Below are 25,258 nucleotides of genomic sequence, written 5' to 3'. Positions count from 1 at the left end.
AGTCAGGTAAGAGTATTTTATCAAACAGACACTCCAAAATCAGAGGAGAAAATTCCCAAAACACATTTTATTTTGAGAACATTTATGCTTTTTTATGAAGAAGTTTCCACAGTTTGAAGAAGGAACAAAACAACGAGCGATACTCGTGTCAGAATCTTTAAAAAAGAACCAGGTCTTGCGTTTATTCGAACAAATATGGTGAGTGAATTTTTATTTATGGTCTTGTGATCTCTTGCATGCATTTAATTTTTCATTAATATTCAATTTCAAATATTTTTTCCATTTTTCATTCAATTACATTCTTTCTTATTTAATAAAACATTAATTAAGCCACTTTTCTTCTTTCTAGAACTGTTCTTCAGTGATGGTACAGAATATTTGGAAAACAGAAGAGGTGCTTTTTCAGACACTGAAGACTATTTAGATCATGGATTGGTTTCTGCCAATCGTTGTTCAAGTAGAACATCTTCCATAAGTTCGTGGTCTGAGAGCATTAGGCCTTCTTTTACTAAAAAGCTGAAATTCAAATCTGTCATGGAGGGAGCGCCAGTAGCTTTCCGATGTAAGCTGATTGCCTGCCCACCCCCAAAAATCTCATGGTTTCATAACAACAGGCCAATTCCTAGAGAGACTCGTCGGGTAATTAAAACTGAAAGTACTATGCACATTCATAATTCAACTTTAGAAATTGAGAATGTGCTGGATAAAGATTCAGGGAGTTACAGGGTGTTTGCTATTAACAGTGAAGGTTCAGCAGAATCAACTGCTTCATTGCTGGTATCGCTGGCTGAGGAACAAAATGCAAACTATTTAAGTTTTGTTAGGCGGTCAGAGAAAACTCATGAAAGTATAGATTCTATGGTTGAGAAAAGGAGGGAAGCAAAGCTAAGGATAGACCTTAGGTGTGTGGGATCTCCTTTTGATAAGAAATATACCACGAAAGGACCTTCGAGGGAACAATCTCCAAAACGGGTTCTGATGCGTACTATGTATTTTAGAACTTCATCTCCATCCAAAAAGCAGGACCTTCTGTTATGCGATACCGCATCAGAACGAGGCTCTCCTCATTTGTCAGAGAGGCTTAGTGACACTGAAAGTCTTCTCGAAGAAGGTGTAAAAGTGAAGCTGCATCTTTTACGGAGAGCTGTCAGAGAGAAGAGACTTTCTCTTTCTTCACGATCATCATCTGAATTTGATCTTGAATCTGTTGGGAGTGAATCAAGTTACACAGACTATATGGGGCGACTAAGAACCAAGCTTTCCTCTGTGTCTGATATACATGGAAAAACAACAGATCAGGCTGAATCAAGTGTTAGTAAAAATTCCTCTGAGTTTCAGATTAGGATGGAAAGAATCTTAGGCCTTGGTTTGCAAGAGCTAGAAACAGAAGCACCACGTGAGGTAACTTCATTTCAAGAATCTTCTAGATCAAAAACAATCAAGACACTAAAAGAGCAATTTCTAAGCAAAGGATTTGCAGACAATAATGATGACGAATTGAAAACTGAACTTGAGATGGATCGTGAGATTGAAAATGTAAATAAGACGGATGGTGAAAGCACATTACAAACAAAGAAGTCTTTTATCCAGTTGTCACAGAACATTATTAACTACCAGCAAGACATACCAAAAGACCTGAAAGGCGATGAAGTGGTATTTGATTTGACTGAGACTGAAGAAATGGCAGAAATGGCACAGCAATGTGAAGAGGCAGTTTTAGGGATGGAGGATGATTTAACTGAAGAAAAAATCATTACAACTGAACTAACACAGGTTGACAGAGCTGAATACGTGTTGCATGCAAAAGAAAGTGAAACATCGATTGAGCTAGCCATGACAAAACCAGAAAAGGAAGTCAACTATTTTATGAAAAAGTGGCAACCATGCCCTCCATTATTTGATAAAGAAATGGTGTCATTAGAAGCTGCCAAAGGAGAAGTATGCACATTTGAGTGTCTATTCCAAGGACATCCTCAGCCAACAGTTACTTGGTATAAAGACGATAGACCAATACCACGAAACCAAGATTATGATATACATACAACAGATGCCCAATCTACCCTGACTATTTGTTATATTAGCAACAAACATCAAGGAGTGTATACTTGTGTGATATTTAACCAGTATGGAACAGCTACGACTTCAGCTTCTCTAAAGATTAAAGAAAAGGGTTTGATAAACAAAAATAATGTTACCACCTGTGAGGTTCAAGTAACTGAGGCAGCAGAGATGACTGAAGAGCAACTTGATAGAATGATAGAAGAAGAACTACAGTCCTACATAGACCCAGAGGAAGATTTCAGATCAACTTTACAGGTCCCCCAAGTAGTCTTGCCAAGACCACGACATTCAGACTCATCTCTCCTTTCAGCTTCGGTTGAGATTATGATAACTGCACCTACACCAGTTCCTGAGCAAGGTGACGAGATGAAAGAATCATTTGAACCAATTGAGAGAATCTCAGATGGCTCACCCCAAGATAAACCTGCACAAACAACCAAGCACAAATTTACATTTGCTTCTGAACCCCCACAGGTAATACAAGAAATGAGGAGCACAAGTTGTATAGAAGGTGCAACAGTAATGTTTGAATGTCTTATATCTGGAGACCCAGAACCAACAGCAACATGGATTCACAACAACAGATGCTTATGTAGCAGTAAAAGCAAATACAGATTTGAACAAGAAGGAGGAATGTATAGATTATATATTAGTAATGTCTCCCATTTGGATTCAGGCAACTACAGGTGTATTGCGAAGAACAAAACTGGGGAGGTGGAAAGTGCATCTAATCTCAATGTTGAACCGACAAAGCACAGTGTTACTTATCGTAGGGATAATGCAACAGACGTCGGTGAACATCAAACAAATGAAACAGAAAGTTCTTTGGACACACCACACTTACCAAAATATATGGTCTGTATACAGGACAAGTCACAGGTAGAAGAAAAGGGAAATGATGTACAGGAATTTGTGTCTATGTCACATTCAAGAAACCTGACAATAACCGATGAAAAAACTGAAGAAAATATAATCTCAGACTACATTACCCCTCTTGAACCTATTGGCATCAAGAAACATTCTGAGAGAAATAGTGTTCCAATTTCTGAAATCAGAAAATTTAGAAATATAGGAAGGGAACAAGGTGAATCAAGAGAACAATCCCATTGTCCACCAGAAGAACCATCCCAACGCAGAATTACACTACGTTCAAAGGAAGTGGATAGAATAACAGAAATAACTGGATGTGGTTTGGCATCATCGGGTGCGGTAACCAGCGTTTCAAAAATAAAGAGTATGTTTGAAACTCCAACTGAACCTAAGATAAAGTCTAATTTAAGGGAAAGAATTCAAGAATGTCCTGAATTGTATTTTCCAGAAGAGTGTGTTCCTAGTAGGTCAATCTACAATGTAAGGGAAGGAGTTCCAATAGAAACAAAGGACACTAGTTTATCAGATCTGCCAATAGAGTCTGTTCCACACGGTTCCATCTTCCCTTTCGGCGACTCCGCTACAGCCGGTGTAAGGAAAAGGGTTGCACCAAGCATTCCAGTACATTCTGTTCCACGTAGATCAATCCACCAGTTTGGAGAAACTGTTCCAGTTGATAAAAAGGAAAAACACATGTCAGAACTTCCAGGAGAGCTTGAGCAACGTAGCTTTATCCATCAACGTAGTCACACGGTTCCAGTGAACATTAAAGAAACAGTTACATCAAATCTTCCATTCAAGCCTGTTCCACATGTTCATCAGCTAAGGCAATGGGTTCCAAGTGATGCATTAAATATTTCAGAGGGGCCTGCTCCACTAAGCTTTGTACACCAACTAAGGGAAACAGGACCCATTGATACACCGGACACCGCAGAGAGTCATTTTATTTCACTTGCCAGTTTGAGTGAAATTGAAAGCACTGGAAAGGATAACAAAGAAGAATATAATGTGCCCAAACTAGTAAAACCTGAGGCAATAATGCCGATTTGGTGTAAAAAACAAACTGTATCAGAAAATCTTACCAAAACTCCTGCAAGACATTTTGTGGATCTCTCAGATGAAGGTGAATATGAAAGAGGAAGAGTAAAAAATAAAACTGGAATACCTGAAAGTAAGTCCAGTCCACTAGGACATTCCCTTACACACAGTGTTGTACATCATCATAACACTGTTTCATGTTCTACCCTTGGTAAAAGGATGGAGAAGGAGCATCAACTTCCAGCCAGTTCAACAGTTTTGGAAGTTAAACCTGAATCTTCTGTTTTTCCAAGTGTCTATTCAACTGAATATTCACTTGGGGAAACAATAATGCCAGAGAAAAATGTATTGTCAACAGATGCAGTATCAAAGACACCAGAAAAAGAAAATGTGTCTTCTTTAAGTCATTACCTTCTTTCACATAGTGGCGGGACAGGTCAGTTATCAAGTACACAGGAAGTTAAAGAATTAGAATTGCAGGGGCCCAGCAGAAGCACTGAATTTGCAAAGTATGTGAAGGAGAATGCTGTAGAAGGAGTTAAGGTTCAAGGATGGGAAAGTAAAAGTGCCATGGTAGAAGACTCCAAATTACATGGAGCTGTTTCTGCAAAGATATCAAAACCAATAGGTGAAGCATCACAAAGAAGTGATGAAACTACTTTTTCCCTAACAGACTATCTTATATCAGTGGGGCACCAGAAGAGTCCTGTACAAATTCAGGAAAATGTAGAGGAAACTGTTAAGCAAGAGGCTGGGATAAGTTCACTTGAAGTTGAAGAGGTAACATTTGGTGCTGTCTATGACTACTATAACCAGCAGCCTGAATGGGGACGTTCCCTGTCTCCAGAATCTGAAATGTCAATTGAAATTAGCAGTACATGTAGTGATGAAATTGCAGAGCTTGAACGATTTTACACTCCACCTTCCTCAGCAGACAATTTTCAATCTAAACAGTCACCTGAATCTTTTCATACACCTTGTGGAACTCCTGAGGGGTATGCAACACCTCCCCAATTCCTATTCTCACCTGTTGAGAGTAAAAAAAACTCTTCTGGTGCCATGCTTGACAGACTGTTTTCCCCACCAAAGATATTCCGATCACCAGAAGATGAGGGAATTGAAACAACGCCGCTCACATTTAGCTTGGAAGAAGAAAGCTCAGTTACAGAAGGACGTAGTTCAGGATCATTTGGATCACCTCAGGAAATGGAACCCAAAATTCAGGGCATTCCACCAGCTTTTATTAAACCATTATCAAGGAAAAGGGTTTGCGAAATGGGCGTGCTAACATTTTTTGCGGAGGTGACTGGAATTCCTACTCCAGAGGTAAAATGGTATAAAAGTAAAATTCTGTTAAATACAGACCAGAGGGTGAAAATGGAAAGAGAAGGTGATGTGTGTATTTTGCAAATCCAAAATATATGCAAGGCTGATGAAGGAGAGTATATTTGCGAAGCAGTTAACACTATAGGGGAAGCAAAAAGTCTAGGCCAGGTGGAGGTTATGTCGCAGGATACAAGATTGATGCCAATGCCCCCTGCAGTAACTCATCAACATGTGATAGAGTTTGATGTAGAAGATGATACAACATCAAGATCTCCTTCACCCCAAGAAATTTTATTGGAAGTAGAACTGGATGAGAATGACGTAAAGGAATTTGAGAAACAAGTCAAAATAATCACAATCCCAGAATTTACCCCTGACAACAAAAATATGATCATCTCGCTTGATGTTCTTCCAAGTCTTTTTGAGGAAAACAGCATAGACTTTGTAACACAAGAAAGTGAAGACCTGCAAATTGCCTTTGAGGTGACAGAAATGCCACCTCGGTTTATCAACCCAATATTTGACAAAGAGACCACAGAAAATACTGATGTTGTCTTTGAGTGCTCAGTGACAGGAATTCCTCCTCCTAGTGTGACATGGTTCAAAGATACTGTTTGTATCCCACAAGATGGTAGGAAATATGTTTATTCGTCAGAGAATGACAATCATATTCTTAGGATTCATAATGTATGCAATTATGATAATGGCATCTACACATGCAAAGCAGTAAATCAAGTAGGGGAAACAACATGTAGAGCATCTCTTGGTGTATCGAACTCTGAATTGTTTTTTGCAAAGGGAAGAGGGAGAGAAGTAACTGCAATATCATTAGGGAGTGCCAGATACCAGCCTCAGAAGTTCGATTTGATTATGGGCAATTCAGTGGCGCAAGGCAATCAGAACTCAGAAATAGAACTGGAGTTTGAGTTTGAACATGAAACTGATGATTCCCAAAAAGCTGTAAGGCTTATAGCCGTGACAGACAATGAACATGAGGAGCAGGGGGAGAAATGTGTCAATATTAATTTTGATGTGTTTGCTGAACCTTCCAGGGAAGACATGATTGAGTTTAAATCTAAAGAATCTGACACTTGTAGCTTTCTGTTTCAGGTCACAGAAATACCACCAAAATGTTTATTTCCCCTGACAAACCTAACTGCAGCTATAGGGACTTCACTGGTGCTTCAGTGTTTAATGAGTGGTACCCCAAAGCCTAGTGCTGAGTGGTACAAGGATGGTAAATTAATTAAAAAAGGCAGGTATATTATTCAAGAAAAAAAGCATGGCAGCTTCAACTTGATAATTAGAGATGTTACCAAAAGTGATGCTGGTGAGTTTAAATGTATAGTTTCAAACAGAGCAGGGTCTACTGAAACAGTTGGCTTGTTGAAAGTTTTTTAAACAGTTTTAAACCCTTTATTGGTGTATCATACCACCTGACTAAAATCAAACATGAGCATGCCATAGAAACATGTAGCAATTTTGAAAAGAAAATGCATTACTGCACTTTTTATTTGGTAACTTTTGCTTAAACCATAAGCGGGTTCTGTATCCCTGGAACTGCCAGCACTTGCAACTATTACATTTAGCCAAACAGTTCCAGTGTTATTTTGCTTAAATGAAACATACAGTAGTACATTGATCTGAAACGGAATTTTAAGTTTATTTTACAAGTGTCATTTTGCAAACAGTTGTATGTGGTCTTATCTTCTTTACATTGTTCTTGTAAATGGGTGAATGGTGAAACATGAAATAGCATGTAGATCTAAAGAAAGCCTATTGTTTATTATACCGCAGTACTAAATGCATGCGTAATAATTCCTTTTATATAATTGTGTGCAACTGTCTGAATCCTAAGTGTAATTTAATATACAGATTATGATTTATTTATTTCTTTATTTTGTTGTGATTTTAGTGTGATATGGACACATTTTTGGGGTGTTAACACAGCTAATTTGTAGTTACAAATAATAATAATAATAATAATAATAATAATAATAATAATAATAATAATAATAAAAATATCAGTGCTATACAGGTCTATTATACTGACTTTCTTTTCTGAATGCAGCCATTTCATATTTTCTAAATAATGTAGAAAATTCAAAGTAAAGGTGAAACTTATAGGTGTAAAGTACATGGTATGGTAAAACTCCTTTAATCACAGCCTTTATCCATTCCCTGTACAGGTATAAAGGATATACTGATTTGCTTACAGTAGTATTCTGCTGCTGTATAGTCTACTATTTGACTTAATTCTGTTTAGCTATTTAAAATGCTTTATCTAAACTGCAGTTGGTAATTAACCCAGTCAGTCAAATCATTTACATAATGTAAGCTTTTCAGTTTAAATGATTATTTTTTAACAACTTTTAATTTGGATCTCTGTCTGGAAGGTACACATTACATTATATAACAAAAGTGATGATACAGCATGCTTGAGTTATCAAAGTATTTACACCAAATTGCAATTTGCACTATTTTTTTGTGGAAAAGAAACACAAGTTGAATGTTATAAAACTAGTAATAAACAACTTAGACACTCTTCTAAGTCTACAAACATAAGTGCTGAGTTAGCATAACAGGTTTAATTTACATTGACAAATAAAATGTGCAAACAAAATTTTGATGTAACAGCCATAATTGGTCCAATGTGACTGAATCTGGAAAAGAAATGAAGGCATAAAACAACTTTAAAAAATGTCATATAGTTAATATGATTATTTTATTTGTACACATTTGTTTGCTCTTATAGTTTATCTGCTGTATTTGATTTGTCATTTACGAGGTTGTATAATTAAATAAAGGAAGGTCGAAGAAGAAAATGACAGTTTTGCATTTGTCTTTTTTAAAATTCTAAAACCATCTTTTTTTGTAGAATGTTTTATAAGTTGGAGATGCTTCATTGCATACTTTCAGATGTTCTTCACTGTATACCTCCATTTAGTTTATTAAAAGGCACCATATGAATGTATTTAGTAAACCTTTGACTTTATTATTTTCTGTACAGAATTTTCTAGCTTGGCTCTCACGAGAACTGGTGAAGAGAAACAAGAAACCTACAGCAGTGGCCTTCAGTTATCTGACAAAGGCAAAACATTTGAACTCATGCCAGAACCTAAGATTTATTCCAGCACAATTGAAAAGAAAAATGACAAGTCAAAAGTACCAGTTTTTATTAAGAAACTAGCCCATGCTGAGATTAGTGTAGGGGAGGTAGCTAGGTTTTCTGTCACAGTTACTGGCATTCCCAAACCCAGAATTCAGTGGTTTCATAATGGAATAAAGTTGACTCCTTCAGCAGATTATAAGTTTGTTCAAGAAAATGAGGAGTATATCATGATTATTCCCCATGTTAAACTCGACGATATAGGTGAGTATTCTTGCTCTGCAACCAATATTCTTGGTCAATGCTTTTGCAGTACATTTTTACAAGTGAGGCCAAGGGAAGCTATGGGAGGATTTAAAAAACCTTCAGCAAAGCCACCAACTAGTAAATTAGTAGAAAAGAAGGTCATCAAAGAGTCTTTTTTATCTGAAGAGGAACACAAAGTGCAAATAGAGAAGATGCATAATGTGACCAGACGTCCTCCTTGCTTCATAAAAGAACTACAACCTGTGCAATGCACAGAAGGAAGTCAAGCTACATTTGAATATAAAGTGATAGGGGACCCAATGCCCGAGGTGCAGTGGTTTAAAGGAGGTTACCAAGTTCAACCAAGCATCTACTTCAGCATTGTACACAATCCTGACGGATCTGGTCACTTTAATGTCAATGGAGTTCAACAAGATGATGGTGGTCTTTATACTTGTGGGGCATTCAACCAGTCTGGGGAAGCCACCTCCAGTGCCGAGTTGCTTGTGTTTAAAGATTCATTTGCTGTTTCTGGGCACAAGGAACACAAAGTTGTTCAAAAGAAAAAAGGATATAAAGTATCAGCAGGCGAACAAGCTACAGAATCCTGTTTATATATGGTAAATTTACCAGGTGAGGCAAGGGCAAAACTCCAAGATGGACACCAGATGGTGTATACTATAGGCACTGAGGAAAGACAAGCTATAAGTAGTGAACAGGTAGACTCATTAAGGGAAGTAGCAGTCTCCGCAGCCATGTTGCACAGAGAGCATGTTCCCACCCATCATGCAGCCATACAACAATCTCATGAGGTTGAAGAGAGGGTCACAGTCTCCACTGGTGAAGCTGTACCAGAGTCTTTTGTTCCAGTGATGAGGGAACTGCACACTGCAGCATTCGCAACTTCTGTTCAAGAAAGCCATGGCTTTAAAGAGCAGCACTATGAGCGAATCCAAAGCCCAGAGGTGATTGAGATTGAACTAACCAAAGAAAGACCCTCAAAACTTATGTCAGCAGTTGCCGAGGAAGTATTATCTTTAACTAGTGTGACAACAGAAACTCTGGAGACAGGGGCTGAACTTGCAGTGCCAAAACCTGAACCACAACATATTGTATATAGTCACCATGTAGAAGGTAAGATGCAACTGCCAAAAGAGGCAACGTTTGTTATTCAAAAGCCAGAGTTAGAAAGGAGTAGCATGGTGAATGAAGGTGTTAAAATAGTGCACACAGCTGTAGCAACTGTGAAACAGGAATTTAATGAGGCCCATACCAGTGAGCTAACCACTCTTGATGCTGCCATGGAAGCAACAGTAGTAAAGGAATTGTCAAAACCACTGCTAAGGCCTGTCACTGAAACACCAAAATCCCTACCAAAAGAGCAGACTTTTCAAGTGCAAAGACCAAATGAGCAGCAGATATCAGCAACTAAGGGTGCACTTTTAAAATCAGCTTTAATTGCTGAAGAGAAACAAGCGCTCACAGCTGAACGTACTGAGAAGATTGCTGGGCTAGATAGTTCAGTGTCTATTCAATCACAAAAAGTAGGTGAACAGGTTTTGCATTTGCAGGTCATAAGTGAGCAAGACACATTGCCCAGTGAAGCCACTTTTAATTTTGAGGTGCCCCCTGAGGAGCAAGCTGAAGTTAGAAAAAGCCCCACTTTGCTTTATTCACTAATTTCAGATGAGCAAACATCTATCTCTTATGAAGTTACTTCACAATTTTCTTCCAAACAGAGTGCAGTTTCAGTTCAGTCAACAAAAGAGCTCCCCACTACTTTACATCTGCAGTCTGTACTAACAGATTGTATGCTCCCAAAGGAAGGTATACTTTCCTTCGAAAAGCCTGAACCCAGAGTAGCAGTACAGAGACAAGAGAAAGCCCGTAGGCAGGCAGTAATTGCAGAAGAGAAAAGGGAATTTTCAGCTGATTATTCCACAGACCTTGATGTATCAGTGACGGGTATTCATTCAGAGTGTAAAAGCGAGCCTCTTCCACAGACTTGTCTTCAAGTAATTACAGAGTCGGTTCAGCTGCCAAAAGAAAGTCCATTTACTTGTGAGCTAAAACAGCAGCGTGCTTTAGTTAAAAAAGAAGATCATTGGAATATCATGCAGTTAACGACCGTAGTAGAGAATCAGACTTTGGAGGAGGGCCATACTGATACCTTTAAAGGAACAGAGAAAGTTACTTGTGAGACTAAGTATGAACCTAAAATCCCCTCTGAGCCTGTTCATATTGAAGAGAAAGCAGTTTCCACAGAAAGTACAGTTATTTTAGAGGCAGCAGACGAAGACTTTGCAGCCCGGATTCAAGAAGGGCAATCTGTGAGGCTTCCATTATTGATGGAGGAAACACAGGTTATTATTGGAGAGCATTCTGAAGACATAACCAGGTCAGATGCAACAGATCTTAAGGTACAAAGGCAACCAAAAGAGGCATTCCAGGCACATGAGATCCTAGAAAGTAAAACCCTTCCAAAAGAACTTACTTTTGTTCTCCAAACGCCCAAAGCTTTCACTTTGAGCATCAGAACTCAATTAAAAAATGCACTTGAATCTGCCATAGCCGGTGAACAGCCTTCACTTTTGGCAGAGGTTTTAGAGCGCTTAGAGGATATTGAGGTAACAGAACTAAAGGTATGCAAAGAACCCAAATATACCATGTTTACCTATCTCATTACAACTAGTAGTTCCCCACCTATGGAAATAACCTTAGCTTTTGAAGGACAGTATCCCCAGACTGCCGATTTGAAAAGTGAACTTCAAGCGGCCTTTCATTCAATTGTTCATCAGGAGCAGCATGTCCTGTCTTCAGAACAGCCAGGCACCATACAAATTGACAGGCCTCAAAGGTTACGTGTCAGCAGTGCACCTTCCAAAGAAATGATATCACCACTTGTGGAAACAGTTGGCATTGCAGAGAGTGCTTCAGACATTGCAAAACCAAGCACCCAGTCAGCTGATCTTAAGACCCAAGACAAACCCTCAGTCCAAACAGTAATGACACAAGGTGTTACTCTGCTGCAGGAGTCAACTGATTCTTTTTCAAAAAGTTCACAAGCACAGATGATTAAAGTAACCACAGAATCAAAAAGGGATATTCAGGAGATGGTATCTATGCAGCAAGTTAGAACAGCGACAATGAAAACTCATCAGAAAGATGTTGGAGCTGCAGTCATTACCACAGAAGTACCTTCAACATCAATTCCTGTTGAAGAGGCAGTAGACATTCTTGTAAAAAAAGATATTAGGGAAGAAATTTTAAAAGAAGAAATGACAATATCCTCAGAACATTCTACCAAGGGTTATCCCGTCATTAGTCAGGGACTAGAAGATGTTGCTGCAGAGAAAGATAGCAAAGTAAATCTTAGTGTAATTATAACAAGTGTTAAAAAGGTAAACTGGCTCTTCAATGGTAAACAGGTTACTTCAGGCAAAGAGTTCAAATGTTTAAAGGACCACGATACTTACACACTAGTAATCAACAAAGCAATCAAGGAGAAGCACGAAGGAGAGTATATCTGTGAGGCAGTGAATGAAGCTGGAAAGACCACTACATCATCGAAACTCACAGTTTTATTAAGAGGTTGGATTATGGGGATATAAATATTACTTAATTTTACTTCACACTCAATTTTAATCACTAACTACATTGTAAGATTAATATTTAAAAGATTACATTAGACATAACTAATAAAATATCATTAACAACCCACATAATTTCTTATCTTTTTCTTTAAATCTCCAATCTTCTATTCTACTCTTTACTTCTTTATTTGACTTAATATATTTATCTTAATAGTTGAAAGATTATTTCTTCTTAATTATCTTGATTAATTTTAGTCAGATTGTATGCTGTATTATATATACAGCCTTTAAGACTTTTATTTTACTTATCCAATCTAATCATTAACTTTGTTCATAAGTGCGATTTCAGTAACGTTCATCCCCATATCCACTTCACTGTTGGTTTTCTTTTCCACTGATTCACTTCTGTATTCACTGTGTATTTAAAAAAAGGCACCCAGTCATTGCACTTTATTTGTTCTTCCATATCATTTCTTCACCATTTTGCACAAAATACCACGAGAAACTGCACAGATATGCATGTCTCTGGACATCATATTGCAGTCATTTTTCATTCACTGAATCTCCATTTTCTAAAATGGAGATGGTTTCTTTCCTTTTAACCTTTTGCAGCAGCCATTTCTTCTCACAGTCACTCCCTGGACTACTTTTGCACCCCATCATCTTTGTTCCAGTTGATCACTTTATAGTTTAACATTACCTTAAACAACAGTTTACCCATCACTTTTGCTAAGACACTCATGATTTTTTTCCCTCCCCTAAAATTTAGTTGCTCCAGTCTTCAAGAAGAAAATTCAGTCCTTGGAGGTCACTGTCGGCAACCCTGCAAAGTTTGAGTGTGAGACTGAAGTCGCTCCAAATGTGTCATTTAAGTGGTTCAAGGCTGGGAATGAAGTTCGAGAGAGTGACAAGTACAAGATTGTTAGCAAAAAATACACATCTACTTTGGAAATTCCAAAACCCCAAGTATCAGACAGTGGTGAATACACCTGTAAAGCTTCAAACCAGCAAGGCAGTGACAGCTGTGCAGCATCGGTAACCGTAACTGGTAAGTGAATCATCTTTTGTTTCATAGAAATCATTTAGGTGACTGCTTTATTTATCCTTCTGAGTTCTGTGGTATTAACATGTTTTTTTTTTAAATGTTTAATTTTTTTAATTCAAAACACAAAATCTATTTTGTTTTAACCTTTGTACAAACATTGATGGCAACAGACCAGGTAAGCACTGCCTATATTTTGCTTTGTTTAGCATCAGGGTACCCTTTCTGTTTATTTGGTTTATGATGAAAGGAACTTTCTTGATTTAAGACATACTTTTATTGTTTTTTTTTTTCTGCTGTGATAAAGTACCATATTAAAGTAGGTTTGCAATATTTTTCTCTTGCTTTCTTGCCTTCTTGGTGTATCTTCTTTGTACATTGGGCTGATCATATGCCTGCTATATCTTGTGAGTCTTTAAAAAAAAAAAAAAAAAAAAAAGGAATAATTTGGCTTTTTATTTTTTTTAGAAGTTTTTCCTCCGGTCTTTGTAACTAGACTAGAGCCAATGACTTTATACGTGGGGAAGCCTGCAAAATTTCAATGTGCAGTGACTGGTTCACCACCAATGAATATTGTATGGCAGAAAGCCGGTCTTGACATTTCTTCAGAGGGAAACTACAAAATCTCAACTGACAAGAAAAAGAATATTCTTGAGATTCCTAGTCTTCAGCTTGATAACAAGGGCATCTACAGTTGCAAGGCAACAAATGCATTTGGAACCGACATCTGTAGTGCTGAGCTAAGAGTTATTGATAAACCACAGTTTGTGAAGAAACTTGAGCCCTTATCGGTGGCTGTTGGCCACATCATTCGGCTTGAATGCCAGGTGGACGAAGACACAGGAGTATGTATAACTTGGAGTAGAGATGGTAAAAAACTCCACCTCAGTATGGATTATAAAATTACATTTGAAGACAAGGGAGCAGTTCTTGAAATTCCAAATGCCAAACTCAAAGATTCAGGAAACTATGTCTGCTCTGCATCAAATGACGCTGGAAGTAGCACCTGCTCTGCCTCTGTAACAGTAAGAGGTAAGCATGACCCTCAAGATAATTCTGTCTTAATGTTTCTGAGTACTAACAACAATTCAATTTGGGAAAATCAACTGGTCACATCACAAAGGCTGTTGCTGCAGCCACGTCTTTTAAAGTGAGGTTTCTAAGAATGTTTTCTCTTTCTTTCCAGTTTATTTGTATAGTTCATTGTATAGGGTCTAACCTTTCTTTTTGGATTTACAGCTCTTAATAGAAAACTGTTACTTGGTTTATGCAGCCTTCTGATCATTTTCTAGTATTTTGAATGCTGTTGAATATGTCACTTTTTAAAATACCCTCTCTAGAACCCCCATCATTTCTTAAGAAACTGGAGTCCAAGATTCTGTGGAAAAAGGGTGTGGCAGCCCGTCTACAGTGCTCTGTTAAAGGCTCACCTGAACTGCACGTTACCTGGTTTAAGAATGACAAGGAACTAAGTACCAGTGACAAGTACAAAATCACATTTGTAGATGCTTTGGCAGTCATAGAAATTTTTGAAGTTAGTGTGGAGGACAGTGGAAACTACACATGTGAAGTACTAAATGAATCTGGCTGTGAGAGCTGCAGTGCCAAGATAACAGTAAAAGGTCTGTTGTTTTAAATATTGTATTACTATTAAACCTTTCATGTAAATGTTGGTATCCAAGGAGGTTTAAAACTGTTGCAATTAATATTTTTTTTGTAGCACCACCATATTTCAGCAAAGAATTAAAACCAGTAGAAGTAATGAAGGGCACCAATACTTCACTTGAATGTGAAATTGCTGGTACAGCTCCATTTGAAGTGAAATGGTTCAAAGATAGAAAGCCAATTAAAACTGGTAAAAAACACAACATTATCAATCAGGATTCTATTACCTCTTTGGAAATTACTTCATTTGAAACAGCAGATGCTGGAGATTACCAATGTTTTGTAACAAATGATGTGGGCAAGAGTTCATGCAGCTCAACTGTAAAGTTGAAAGGTTAGTAAAATACATTACATTGTCCATCTTCAAAGGAAGAATAATTTTACATTTTAGTGTAGATTTACATTTGTCTTGTATTAAAGACATTTATTCTTTTAAATCTAGAAGCCCCCTCATTTGTTAAGAAGATTGAAAATGTTACTGCAATGTTGGGAAGTCCTGTTAAGATGCAATCTACTGTGAGAGGCTCAGCACCTATTTCCATTAAGTGGTTGAAGGATAATGAGATAGTGGAAAATGATGATTTTATCTCTACGGTTTTTGAAAATGGTGTCGCCACCATGGAAATAATGACTGTTCAGATTAGTCATAGTGGGAAATACACATGTCAAGCTGAGAATGATGCAGGGCTTCAGAAATGTGAAGCAGCTGTATCAGTAAAAGGTTAGTACAAATTAATAGATGCATTAGTAGATACACATATGTATATATGTTTTATTCTCCAATGAAAATTATTGAATCTCTTTATAGAACCGGCCAGAATAGTAGAAAAGATGGAATCAATTAGTGTGACAGCAGGGGACCCAGCAACTTTGGAATGCACTGTAGCAGGTAGCCCATCACTTAACGTCAAATGGTTTAAAGGCGGAAAAGAGATGGCATCCAGCAGAAAATTCAAAACAAGCTTTAAGGATAACATTGCCAGTTTAAAGATTTATGCAGCAGAAAAAGTGGACAGCAGTGAATACATGGTTGAAGTGTCAAACAGTGTTGGAAATGACAGATGTGCTTCTTCTATTACTGTGCTGGGTTAGTACTAATTTTAATTTTATGTTCAGTTATTTTTTTAATTGTATTGCAGATTTGATAAAGTCACAAACTCTTGTTATCCAAACAGATCGGATTATTCCTCCATCTTTTATAAAACCAGTAAGGAAAGTGGATGGCATTGTAGGTACCAGTGTAAACATGGAATGTAAAGTCTCTGGTTCTCAGCCCATTACCATTTCCTGGTACAAGGATGAAAAAGAGATATCAGCTGGTGTTAAATATCAAATGACATTCCAGGAAAGCACAGCATCACTGCGAATAAGTCAATTAGAAATGACTGATGCTGGAATTTATACTAGCCGAGCAGCAAATGCAGCAGGGAACAAAGAAAGCAGTGGAACTGTCATTGTGAAAGGTTTGAGACTTACTGTAGATTTCAAAGCTTATCTTTTCCATTGTTACATTAAAGTATAGCCTTAATTTCTGTATTAATTTATTGTATTGAACCAAGAATATATAGAAAGTAGATATTTTTAATAAAACTAATAATTTTCTTTGCTACTATCTTTTTATATAAATGTAGAGCCACCAAGCTTCTCTGTCAAATTGGATTCACAAGATGTGATACCTGGTTCCACTGTGATTTTAAGAAGTTCTTTCAATGGAACATCCCCATTGAAAATTAAGTGGTTTAAGGGGGATAAGGAATTAACAACAGGTGGAGCATGTTTTATCAAAAAAGAAACATCATCAAGTTTTCTGGAGCTTCATTCTGTGAAACCTTCTGATTCAGACAACTACACTTGCCAAGTCAGCAATGATGTTGGCAAGGTGGCATGCACCGCTATCTTGTTTGTAAAAGGTGCCCTCTTCTTCTTCTTCATCTTCTTCTTCTTCTCCTTCTTCTACTTCTTTTTGTATGTTTTCCTTAATTCTTATGAATGCTCTTCCATCTTATAGCACCACCATCATTTGTGAAGAAACTGGACCCTTCAAAACTGTTAATGAATGGATCTTCAGTTAAACTGGAATGCAAAGTAACTGGCACTCCTGAGATAAAAATTAAATGGCTCAAGAATGAGAGTGAAATCACTGCCAGTGATAAGTACAGAATGTCCTTCACAAATTCTGTAGCAGTCCTGGAGATTATCAATACTAGTATCGACGACAGTGGCGATTACATTTGCGAAGCACATAGTGAAGCTGGTAGTGATAGATGTAGCAGCGTGGTTTCAGTCAAAGGTCGGCTGGCAATCCTTTAACTTATAGTTTTTTGCACATTTCGAACACATTTATACAATATATTAATATTCTACTCTTCTATTTTTAGAACCCCCAGCTTTTATAAAGGCTGTTGATTCCAGGGAAGTTGTAAAAGGTTCTGATGTTATTTTGGAAGGTGAACTGTCTGGCTCAGCTCCATTTGATGTGGCATGGTACAAAGACAATAAACCTATCAGAAGTAGCAAAAAGTACAATATAACCTGCCAGAATGGCACAGTCAACCTTCACATTCTGAAGTGCGATGCCACAGAAGTTGGCAAATATCAATGTACAGTTACTAATGACGTAGGAAATGCATCCTGTGATTGCCAAGTTACATTAAAAGGTTGGTAGCATATAGATAATATAAGTATTTTGGATATGTCTTTCTGTGCATACTCTGATAAATGCCAAATTCATTTTAATTTTATGTATTTCTTGCATCCGTTGTTTCTCTAGAACCCCCATCATTTGTACAGAAGGTTGAAAATGTTAGCTCCATTGTAGGGAGTGATATTGCACTGCAATGTACCCTTAAAGGTTCAATGCCAATAACTGTGTCTTGGATAAAGGATGATCATGAAGTCACAGAGGAGGAACATATAAAAATGAGTTGTGATAACAAAATTGCTACCCTGTACATGACAGGTGTGCATACACAGCACAGTGGCAAGTATACTTGTCAGGCAAAGAATGATGCAGGAGTGCTAAAGTGTTCTGCTTCTGTGGTAGTTAAAGGTCAGTTGGTTGTTTTTTTTTTCTCCATGTATGTACTATTTTAGTACTGTGCATACACATTTGTGGATTTAGTAAATGCAAATGAAGATATATATATATATATATATATATATATATATATATATATATATATATATATATATATATAATGTTATAATTATGTTAACATTAAAATGTTTAATGTTTTCTGTTTATCACAGAACCTGCAAACATAACTGAAAAGGCAGAGTCTATTAGTGTTACTGCTGGTGACCCAGCCACTCTGGAATGTAGGTTTTCAGGTACCAAGGCACTAAAGACTAAATGGTCCAAGGGTGGCAAAGAGCTGGCATCAGGCAAAAAGTATACGATCCTCAGTACAGATAAAGTTTGCACGCTAAAGATTCATTCGACAGAAAAGGTTGATGGTGGTGAATACATGTTTGAGGTTTCCAATGATGTTGGCAGCAGCACATGTACAACATCCATGACAGTTTTAGGTTAGTAAAAACATAAAAAAAACACCCTAAGCGCAAAAATGCTTTTTGTGAGAGATTTTGTGAAAGATTTAAGATTAATATTGGTTTGTCTGAAATTCCTTGTTTTATGTTGGATAGATCAAATTATCAAACCATCGTTTACAAGAAAATTGAAACCAGTGGACAGCATCAAAGGGTCTTTTGCCCATCTGGAATGCCTTGTGTCTGGCTCTCTTCCTCTGAGTGTGGCATGGTACAAGGATGACAAAGAGATAACGGCTAGTGAAAAATATAAATCCACATTATATGAAAACACAGCATTTTTGGAAATTGTTCGCCTTGATAGTGCAGACAGTGGGAGCTACACTTGTGTTGCAACCAATAAAGCTGGACGTGATCAGTGTTGTGGCCACTTAACTGTAAAAGGTTTGCCAATTTAATTCCTTTCATTGCTTTGTTTTTTTAAACCAACAATATAGTATCTAAAAAAAATATGTTTAATATCTTTCCCCCCTGATTTTAATTTAGAGCCGCCAACCATTATAGAAAAGCCTTTATCGAAGGATGTTTTACCCGGATCTAGAGTGCAGCTGAAAGTTTTAGTCAATGGTACACCTCCATTGTCAATAAAATGGTTTAAGGACAACAAGGAACTTGTATCAGGAGCCACCTGTTCCATTTGGAATGACAACACAACAAGTTTGCTGGAGTTATTCTCTGTTGGTGTTTCTGACTCAGGAGATTACAGTTGTGAGATCAGTAATGATGTTGGATCAGAGGCTTGCAAATCGACACTTTTTGTCAAAGGTTTATATATTTTTAACTCGCTTTAAAATGTTCATTGTTTCTTAATTAAAAAAAAAGTTGAATTAGGCAATTACATGATGTCTTTTTTTTTATTTTAGTACCTCCAAAATTTGTTCAGAAGCCTGAGAACATAGCAATATTAAAACCAGGACAAAACAAAATGCTTGAGTGCCAGGTAGTAGGCACTCCTGAAATAAAAATCTCCTGGTACCAAGATGGCAATGAAATAAGCTCCAGTGACAAGTATAAAATGTCCTTTGATAACTCTCTGGTGAGCCTTGAAATAACTGGTGCTGAGGTTGAAGATAGCGGAGTATACGTGTGTGAGGCGCACAATGAAGCTGGTAGCGAAAGTTGCACAGTTGAAGTAAAAGTGAAAGGTCAGTATTTAGAGATGAGCAGATTTTGACAACATGTGTCCAGTGCTTTAATCAAAACTAAAAAAATTAATTTCCGTAATTTCAGAACCCCCAGTGTTTAAAAAGGAACTGACATCTTTTGAAGTTGTGAAAGCCTCTGATGTTATGCTTGATTGTGAAGTTACTGGTACAGCTCCATTTGAAGTTACCTGGTATAAGGATGCTAAGGAAATCCGAACCAGTAAAAGGCATACAATTACACAGGAGAATGGACATATTTGCCTTCATATACTCAAATGTGATGCATTAGATGTTGGTGAATACCAATGTACTGTAGCAAATGATGTGGGAAGCTGCTTATGCAGGTCTAAGCTGAGTTTGAAAGGTCAGTCATCTTATGATAATTGTATGTAATAAACATTTCATTTTTTTAAAAACCTTTTTGGAATGCATTCATGCATTAATGTATTTATTTATTCAAAACTAGAACCTCCGTCATTTTTAAAGAAGATTGAAAATATTGCCACTGTTTTGGAAAGTTCCGCTACATTTCAGTGCACTGTTACTGGGTCACCTACCTTATCTGTAAGATGGCAGAAAGACGAAGACTGGTTATTAGAAGGCCCTAATATTGAACTTAAATTTGAAGACAATGTTGCAACATTGAACATTTGTGTAGCAGAAGCGTGTCACAATGGGAGGTACACATGCCAGGTTATGAATGATGCAGGAATGGAGAAGTGTTTTGCAACACTATTAGTTCAAGGTTTGTTTCAGAAAAAAAAAAAAAAGTTATTCCTACCAGTTTTCTTTATTTTACTTATGTTTACTGTGTTTTTTTTGTTTTTTTTAAATCATAGAACCTGCCAAAATCATAGAGAAGCCAAAGGCAGTAAGTGTTACTGTAGGTGATCCTGTCAGTTTGGAGAGTATTGTGGCTGGCACACCAGAACTTAAAGTAAAATGGTTCAAGGATGACAAGGAACTCATGCCCAGCAGACAGTATAAAATGAGTTTTATGAAAAATATGGCAAGCCTTAAGATTCAGTCTGTAAAAAATGAGGACAGTGGGGAATACACCTTTGAGGTCTGTAATGACATTGGAAGCAGCAGCTGCAAAGTGAATTTGATTGTTCTAGGTTGGTACCTTACATATTTGAAATTTTTATTTTTTAATATATAAGTTAGTGATACATATTGTGAAGATAAAATCATTCACCTTATTTTCTTTATTGTACAGAACAAGTAATTCCTCCATCATTCCTCAAAAAGTTGTCAGAAATGCAAGAAGTTTTAGGATCATGTTTACGCATGGAATGCAAAGTTTCTGGTTCTCTTCCAATGAGTGTGGAATGGTATAAGGATGGCAGCATCATATCTGGTAGAACAAAATATAATCTTGCCTATCAAGACAGTACCGTTTCCCTGGAGATTGATCAGTTAGAGAAGACTGATGCTGGAAAATACACTTGCAAACTAATGAACGAAGCAGGAAGTAGTGAATGTGGTGGTACCTTAATTGTTAAAGGTCAGAGATATTTAATTTTACTGGAACGTTATTGAAGAGTTAACTTTTTTCTCATTGATGTGAATTGTCTATATAATAGTTCTCTTAATGCATATATTTTCTTTCTGAACACATTTTAGAACCACCAAGTTTTGTGGTGAAACCAGATGCCCAGACAGTTCTTCCTGGTTCTGCTGTGCATTTTAAAAGTACTTTAAAAGGAACACCCCCATTTGTTGTAAAATGGCTAAAGGATGGCAATGAAATCATAGCTGGCCCGAAATATTTTGTTGGAATGGAAGGGTCATCATGCTATTTAGATCTTTACTCTGTTGGAGTTTCTGAAAGTGGAGTTTATACCTGCCAAGTTAGCAATGATGCTGATACAATAAGCTGTACAACAGAGTTGCTTGTGAAAGGTTTGGAATTTCTTATTTTTTTTAAATATATCACTAACTGTTCTTCCTCTGTTTCTGAACATTAATAATTCATGTCACCAGTCTTTTTATTTCAGGTGTATTATGTAATAAATGCAGTTCTTCTGTTAAGAATGTGTTTAATCAAACTAATCATTTTCTTGTTCCACAGCACAATCTTTTTTTAATTGCACAGTATATTGCATTCTCTTTCTTTATTCTGACTTATCTTTTAATGTCTTGGTTTCCCAGAACCCCCCAAGTTTGTTAAGAAGCTGGAGTCTTCAAAGGTAGTAAAACCGAAAGACCAGACTCGCTTTGAATGCAAAGTAACTGGATCACCAGAAATCCAAATCTCTTGGTTCAAAAATGACAGTAAAATCAGTGAAAGTGAAAAATACAGAATGTCCTTCATAAACTCTCTGGCCGTTCTTGAGATTGAAAATATCAGCCTTGAAGACAGTGGAGACTACATCTGTGAGGCGCTGAATGAAGCAGGAAGTGACAGCTGCAGCACTACAGTTACAGTAAAAGGTCAGAAGTGTATCTGAGGACTCTTTTAATTTGCATTTTTCACAAATGATTATATTAACTTGTGCACATAGCTTTCTGACATGGTCGTCCTTCAAGTGGTTTGCTCTTAGACTTCATTCTGGCAGGTCAAGAGATGTACATTGCTTGGTTACTTGATTTTGTAGTTGGGCCACCACACATGTACTGTTACTTTTAGCTTAATAGGAATTGATAATGTCTGTGGACGAACCTTTAGCAACTGCTTTTCTCCACAGAGAGCTGAATAATACTGAAAGGAATAGTATAGAGAAACATTTCATTTAATACCGATATGATCTAGTATATAATAAACTGACGAGTAATGTTTCTGAACAAAAAAAAAAAAAAGTTTATTTTTAATTTTTTTTGAACATATAATTCCTATTGATTTTGTAGACCCACCTGCTTTCGTCAAAGTCCCTGAACCAGTGGAGGGTATAAAAGGCAAAGATGTGAGCCTTGAATGTGAGCTTTCAGGCTCTCCGCCCTTTCAAATAACCTGGTATAAAGACAAACGGCAAATTAAAGACAGTAAAAAGTACAAGATCACACACGAGGGCTGTCATGCTACTCTCCACATTTTAAATCTGGAAGGTTCAGACGTTGGTGAATATCAATGCAAGGCAGCAAACAATGTGGGAAGTGACAGTTGTACTGGCACGGTTAAGCTCAAAGGTTAGTACCACTGTAAACTGATGATAAAATCTTGCTAAGAGTTTCCTTTTCTGTTGCAAACTCATCTTAATTATCTTAATCTTCTTAAATTATTCAGAGCCACCAGTGTTTGTGAAGAAACTATCAAATGTGACAGCCGTTACTGGAGAAGAAGTGACTTTGGGTGCAACGATTAAAGGTTCACAGCCTATTACTGTGTCATGGGTCAAAGACAAAGATGTAATAAGAGACAGTGATAATACCAGGATTTCCTTTGACAACAATCTTGTCACCCTAACTATCATCAATGCAGACACAGCTAACTCTGGCAAATATATTTGCCAGATAAAAAATGATGCTGGAATGCAGGAATGCATGGCGTCTTTGTCTGTTCTAGGTTAGTAAGGGTATAAATATACTCTTTCAGTTTCTTAAATACATATTACTAATATTGATTTGTTGCTCTTTTTGTTACTCTTACATTCCATAAACTAGATATGTTCTATATTACTTTACAGAACCAGCGGCAATTTTGGAGAAACCAGAACCAATAAGTGTAACAGCAGGGGATCCAGTGACTTTAGAATGCACCATATCTGGTACACCTGAACTTAAGGGAAAATGGTTTAGGAATGGTAATGAGATGGTGTCTGGCAGGAAATACAAAATGACCCTTTCCAAAAATGTGGCAGCCCTCAAAATTTTGTCGACAGAAAAAGGTGACACAGGCGAATATACATTTGAGATCAAGAATAATGTTGGCAGCGACAGCTGTACAACAACCCTCACTGTTTCAGGTTTGTTATTGTGTATTTTAACACCGTTATTCCATATTATTGTACAGGCTGCCTGTTTTACATATGGAATTTACACTTATTACAATTTATTCAACAGATAAAGTTATCCCTCCTTCATTCACAAGAAAGTTAAAGGATACAAATGCAATCTTGGGTGCTGCAATCCAAATGGAGTGTAGAGTATCTGGTTCTCCACCATTATCTGTTTCTTGGTTCCTTGATGGGGAAGAGATTGTTGAAGGAGCAAAGCATCACCTCACATTTACTGACAATACATGTGCTTTGAAAGTTGATACTCTTGAATTGTCAGATGCTGGAAAGTACAGATGTTCAGTAAAAAATACAGCTGGAGCTGATGAATGCAGTGCTTCTTTGACTGTAAAAGGTCAGTAAATGTACAAGGTTGAGGCTAAGGTCTCATAATTCTAAATCTTATTTCTTACTTTTGCTCATCTTTGTTTTTGTTGTTGTATCTTGTTTGAGCTCTTGAAATTGTGTATCCAGTATACCAAAAAATAGGTTTATTGTTCTTCTCTATGTTTAGAACCTCCAACTTTTGTGAAGAAGCCTGAACCAGCAGAAGCTCTACCTGGATCTAATATCAGTTTTACAGGAATTGTAAGCGGAACCCCTCCACTAAAATTGAAATGGTTCAGAGGTAGCAGTGAAATAATTTCTGGGCAGAGCTGTGCAATAACTTTGCAGGGAACAACAGCCTCTCTGGAATTGTTCAAAGTAGACACATCAAAAAGTGGTGAATATACATGTCAAATCACCAATGATGCTGGCAAAGAGAGTTGTACAACAAACCTATTTGTGAAAGGTTGGTCATTATTTTTTTTTTTTAATGAAGTATAATGTGTGTGTGTGTGTATATTTATTTATTTATTTATTTATTTAAACAAACAGATTTCATATTTAATGCCACGCTCGTTATTCTAGAAGTGTGATGTAATTTCTCTTTGCACTATTTTACCAGAACCAGCAAAATTCCAGAAGAAATTGAAGGATTCTAGTATTGAACTAGGGAAGTCCCTGTTTCTTGAATGCACATATTCTGGTACCCCAGATATTTCAGTGAAATGGCATAAGGATGGTACAGAAATTACATCTTCAGAAAAATTCAGTGTAACTACAACAGAAAACTCCTGCATACTAGAAGTCTTCGAAAGTAACAAAGATTGTGGTGGAAAATACACTTGTGAAGTTGTGAATGAAGCAGGAAGTGATAGCTGTCAAGCAGTCGTGTCAATATTAGGTTAGTTTCCGTTAATGTCAATTCTCCTTGCAATTTATTAATTACTAAGAGGTTGAATATATCAGTTAATTGATGAATATTTATTTGTGCTTTAGAACCACCCTATTTTGTCCAGCATTTGGAACCAGTGGATGTGACTGTTGGAGATGCAGTATGTTTGAAATGCCAAATAGCAGGAAGTCCTGAAATTAAAGTGTCATGGTATAAAGGAGATACAAAACTGCGAGCTACTTCTATGTGCAAAATGGAATTCAATAACAGCTTTGCTACTCTGAAACTAAGCAAAGTTAGCAAAAATGACATTGGAGAATACATCTGCAAAGCGGAAAATCATATAGGCGCTGCATCCTCAGAAGCCTCATTGAATGTGCAAGGTGATCACCTCATCAACATCTTTCTTCAAACTCTTGACCTGATAATTTCCTCTTTATCATTTTACCAAACTAATTTC

General features: G+C 37.0%; 1 protein-coding gene across 1 annotated transcript in view; it reads left to right on the top strand.

Annotated features, from left to right (window-relative positions):
* Positions 1 to 25,258, top strand: part of LOC117973129 (titin-like) — a 165,968-nt gene that overhangs the window by 26,752 nt on the left and 113,958 nt on the right. Inside the window, 30 exon segments of the mRNA XM_059031325.1 lie at positions 350 to 6,692; positions 8,316 to 12,241; positions 13,013 to 13,291; positions 13,754 to 14,317; positions 14,626 to 14,907; positions 15,006 to 15,284; positions 15,393 to 15,671; positions 15,759 to 16,037; positions 16,126 to 16,413; positions 16,582 to 16,860; positions 16,959 to 17,240; positions 17,329 to 17,607; positions 17,721 to 17,999; positions 18,200 to 18,478; positions 18,596 to 18,883; positions 18,986 to 19,264; positions 19,363 to 19,644; positions 19,730 to 20,008; positions 20,111 to 20,389; positions 20,484 to 20,762; positions 20,864 to 21,151; positions 21,271 to 21,549; positions 21,799 to 22,080; positions 22,495 to 22,773; positions 22,871 to 23,149; positions 23,271 to 23,549; positions 23,647 to 23,934; positions 24,094 to 24,372; positions 24,529 to 24,807; positions 24,903 to 25,181. Coding sequence (XP_058887308.1) covers positions 350 to 6,692; positions 8,316 to 12,241; positions 13,013 to 13,291; positions 13,754 to 14,317; positions 14,626 to 14,907; positions 15,006 to 15,284; positions 15,393 to 15,671; positions 15,759 to 16,037; positions 16,126 to 16,413; positions 16,582 to 16,860; positions 16,959 to 17,240; positions 17,329 to 17,607; positions 17,721 to 17,999; positions 18,200 to 18,478; positions 18,596 to 18,883; positions 18,986 to 19,264; positions 19,363 to 19,644; positions 19,730 to 20,008; positions 20,111 to 20,389; positions 20,484 to 20,762; positions 20,864 to 21,151; positions 21,271 to 21,549; positions 21,799 to 22,080; positions 22,495 to 22,773; positions 22,871 to 23,149; positions 23,271 to 23,549; positions 23,647 to 23,934; positions 24,094 to 24,372; positions 24,529 to 24,807; positions 24,903 to 25,181 — 18,414 coding nt within the window.

This window comes from Acipenser ruthenus, chromosome 10 (genome assembly GCF_902713425.1).
Source record: "Acipenser ruthenus chromosome 10, fAciRut3.2 maternal haplotype, whole genome shotgun sequence".
In the NCBI taxonomy this organism is placed as follows: Eukaryota; Metazoa; Chordata; class Actinopteri; order Acipenseriformes; family Acipenseridae; genus Acipenser; species Acipenser ruthenus.
This window is presented reverse-complemented; position numbering and strand designations above follow the sequence as displayed.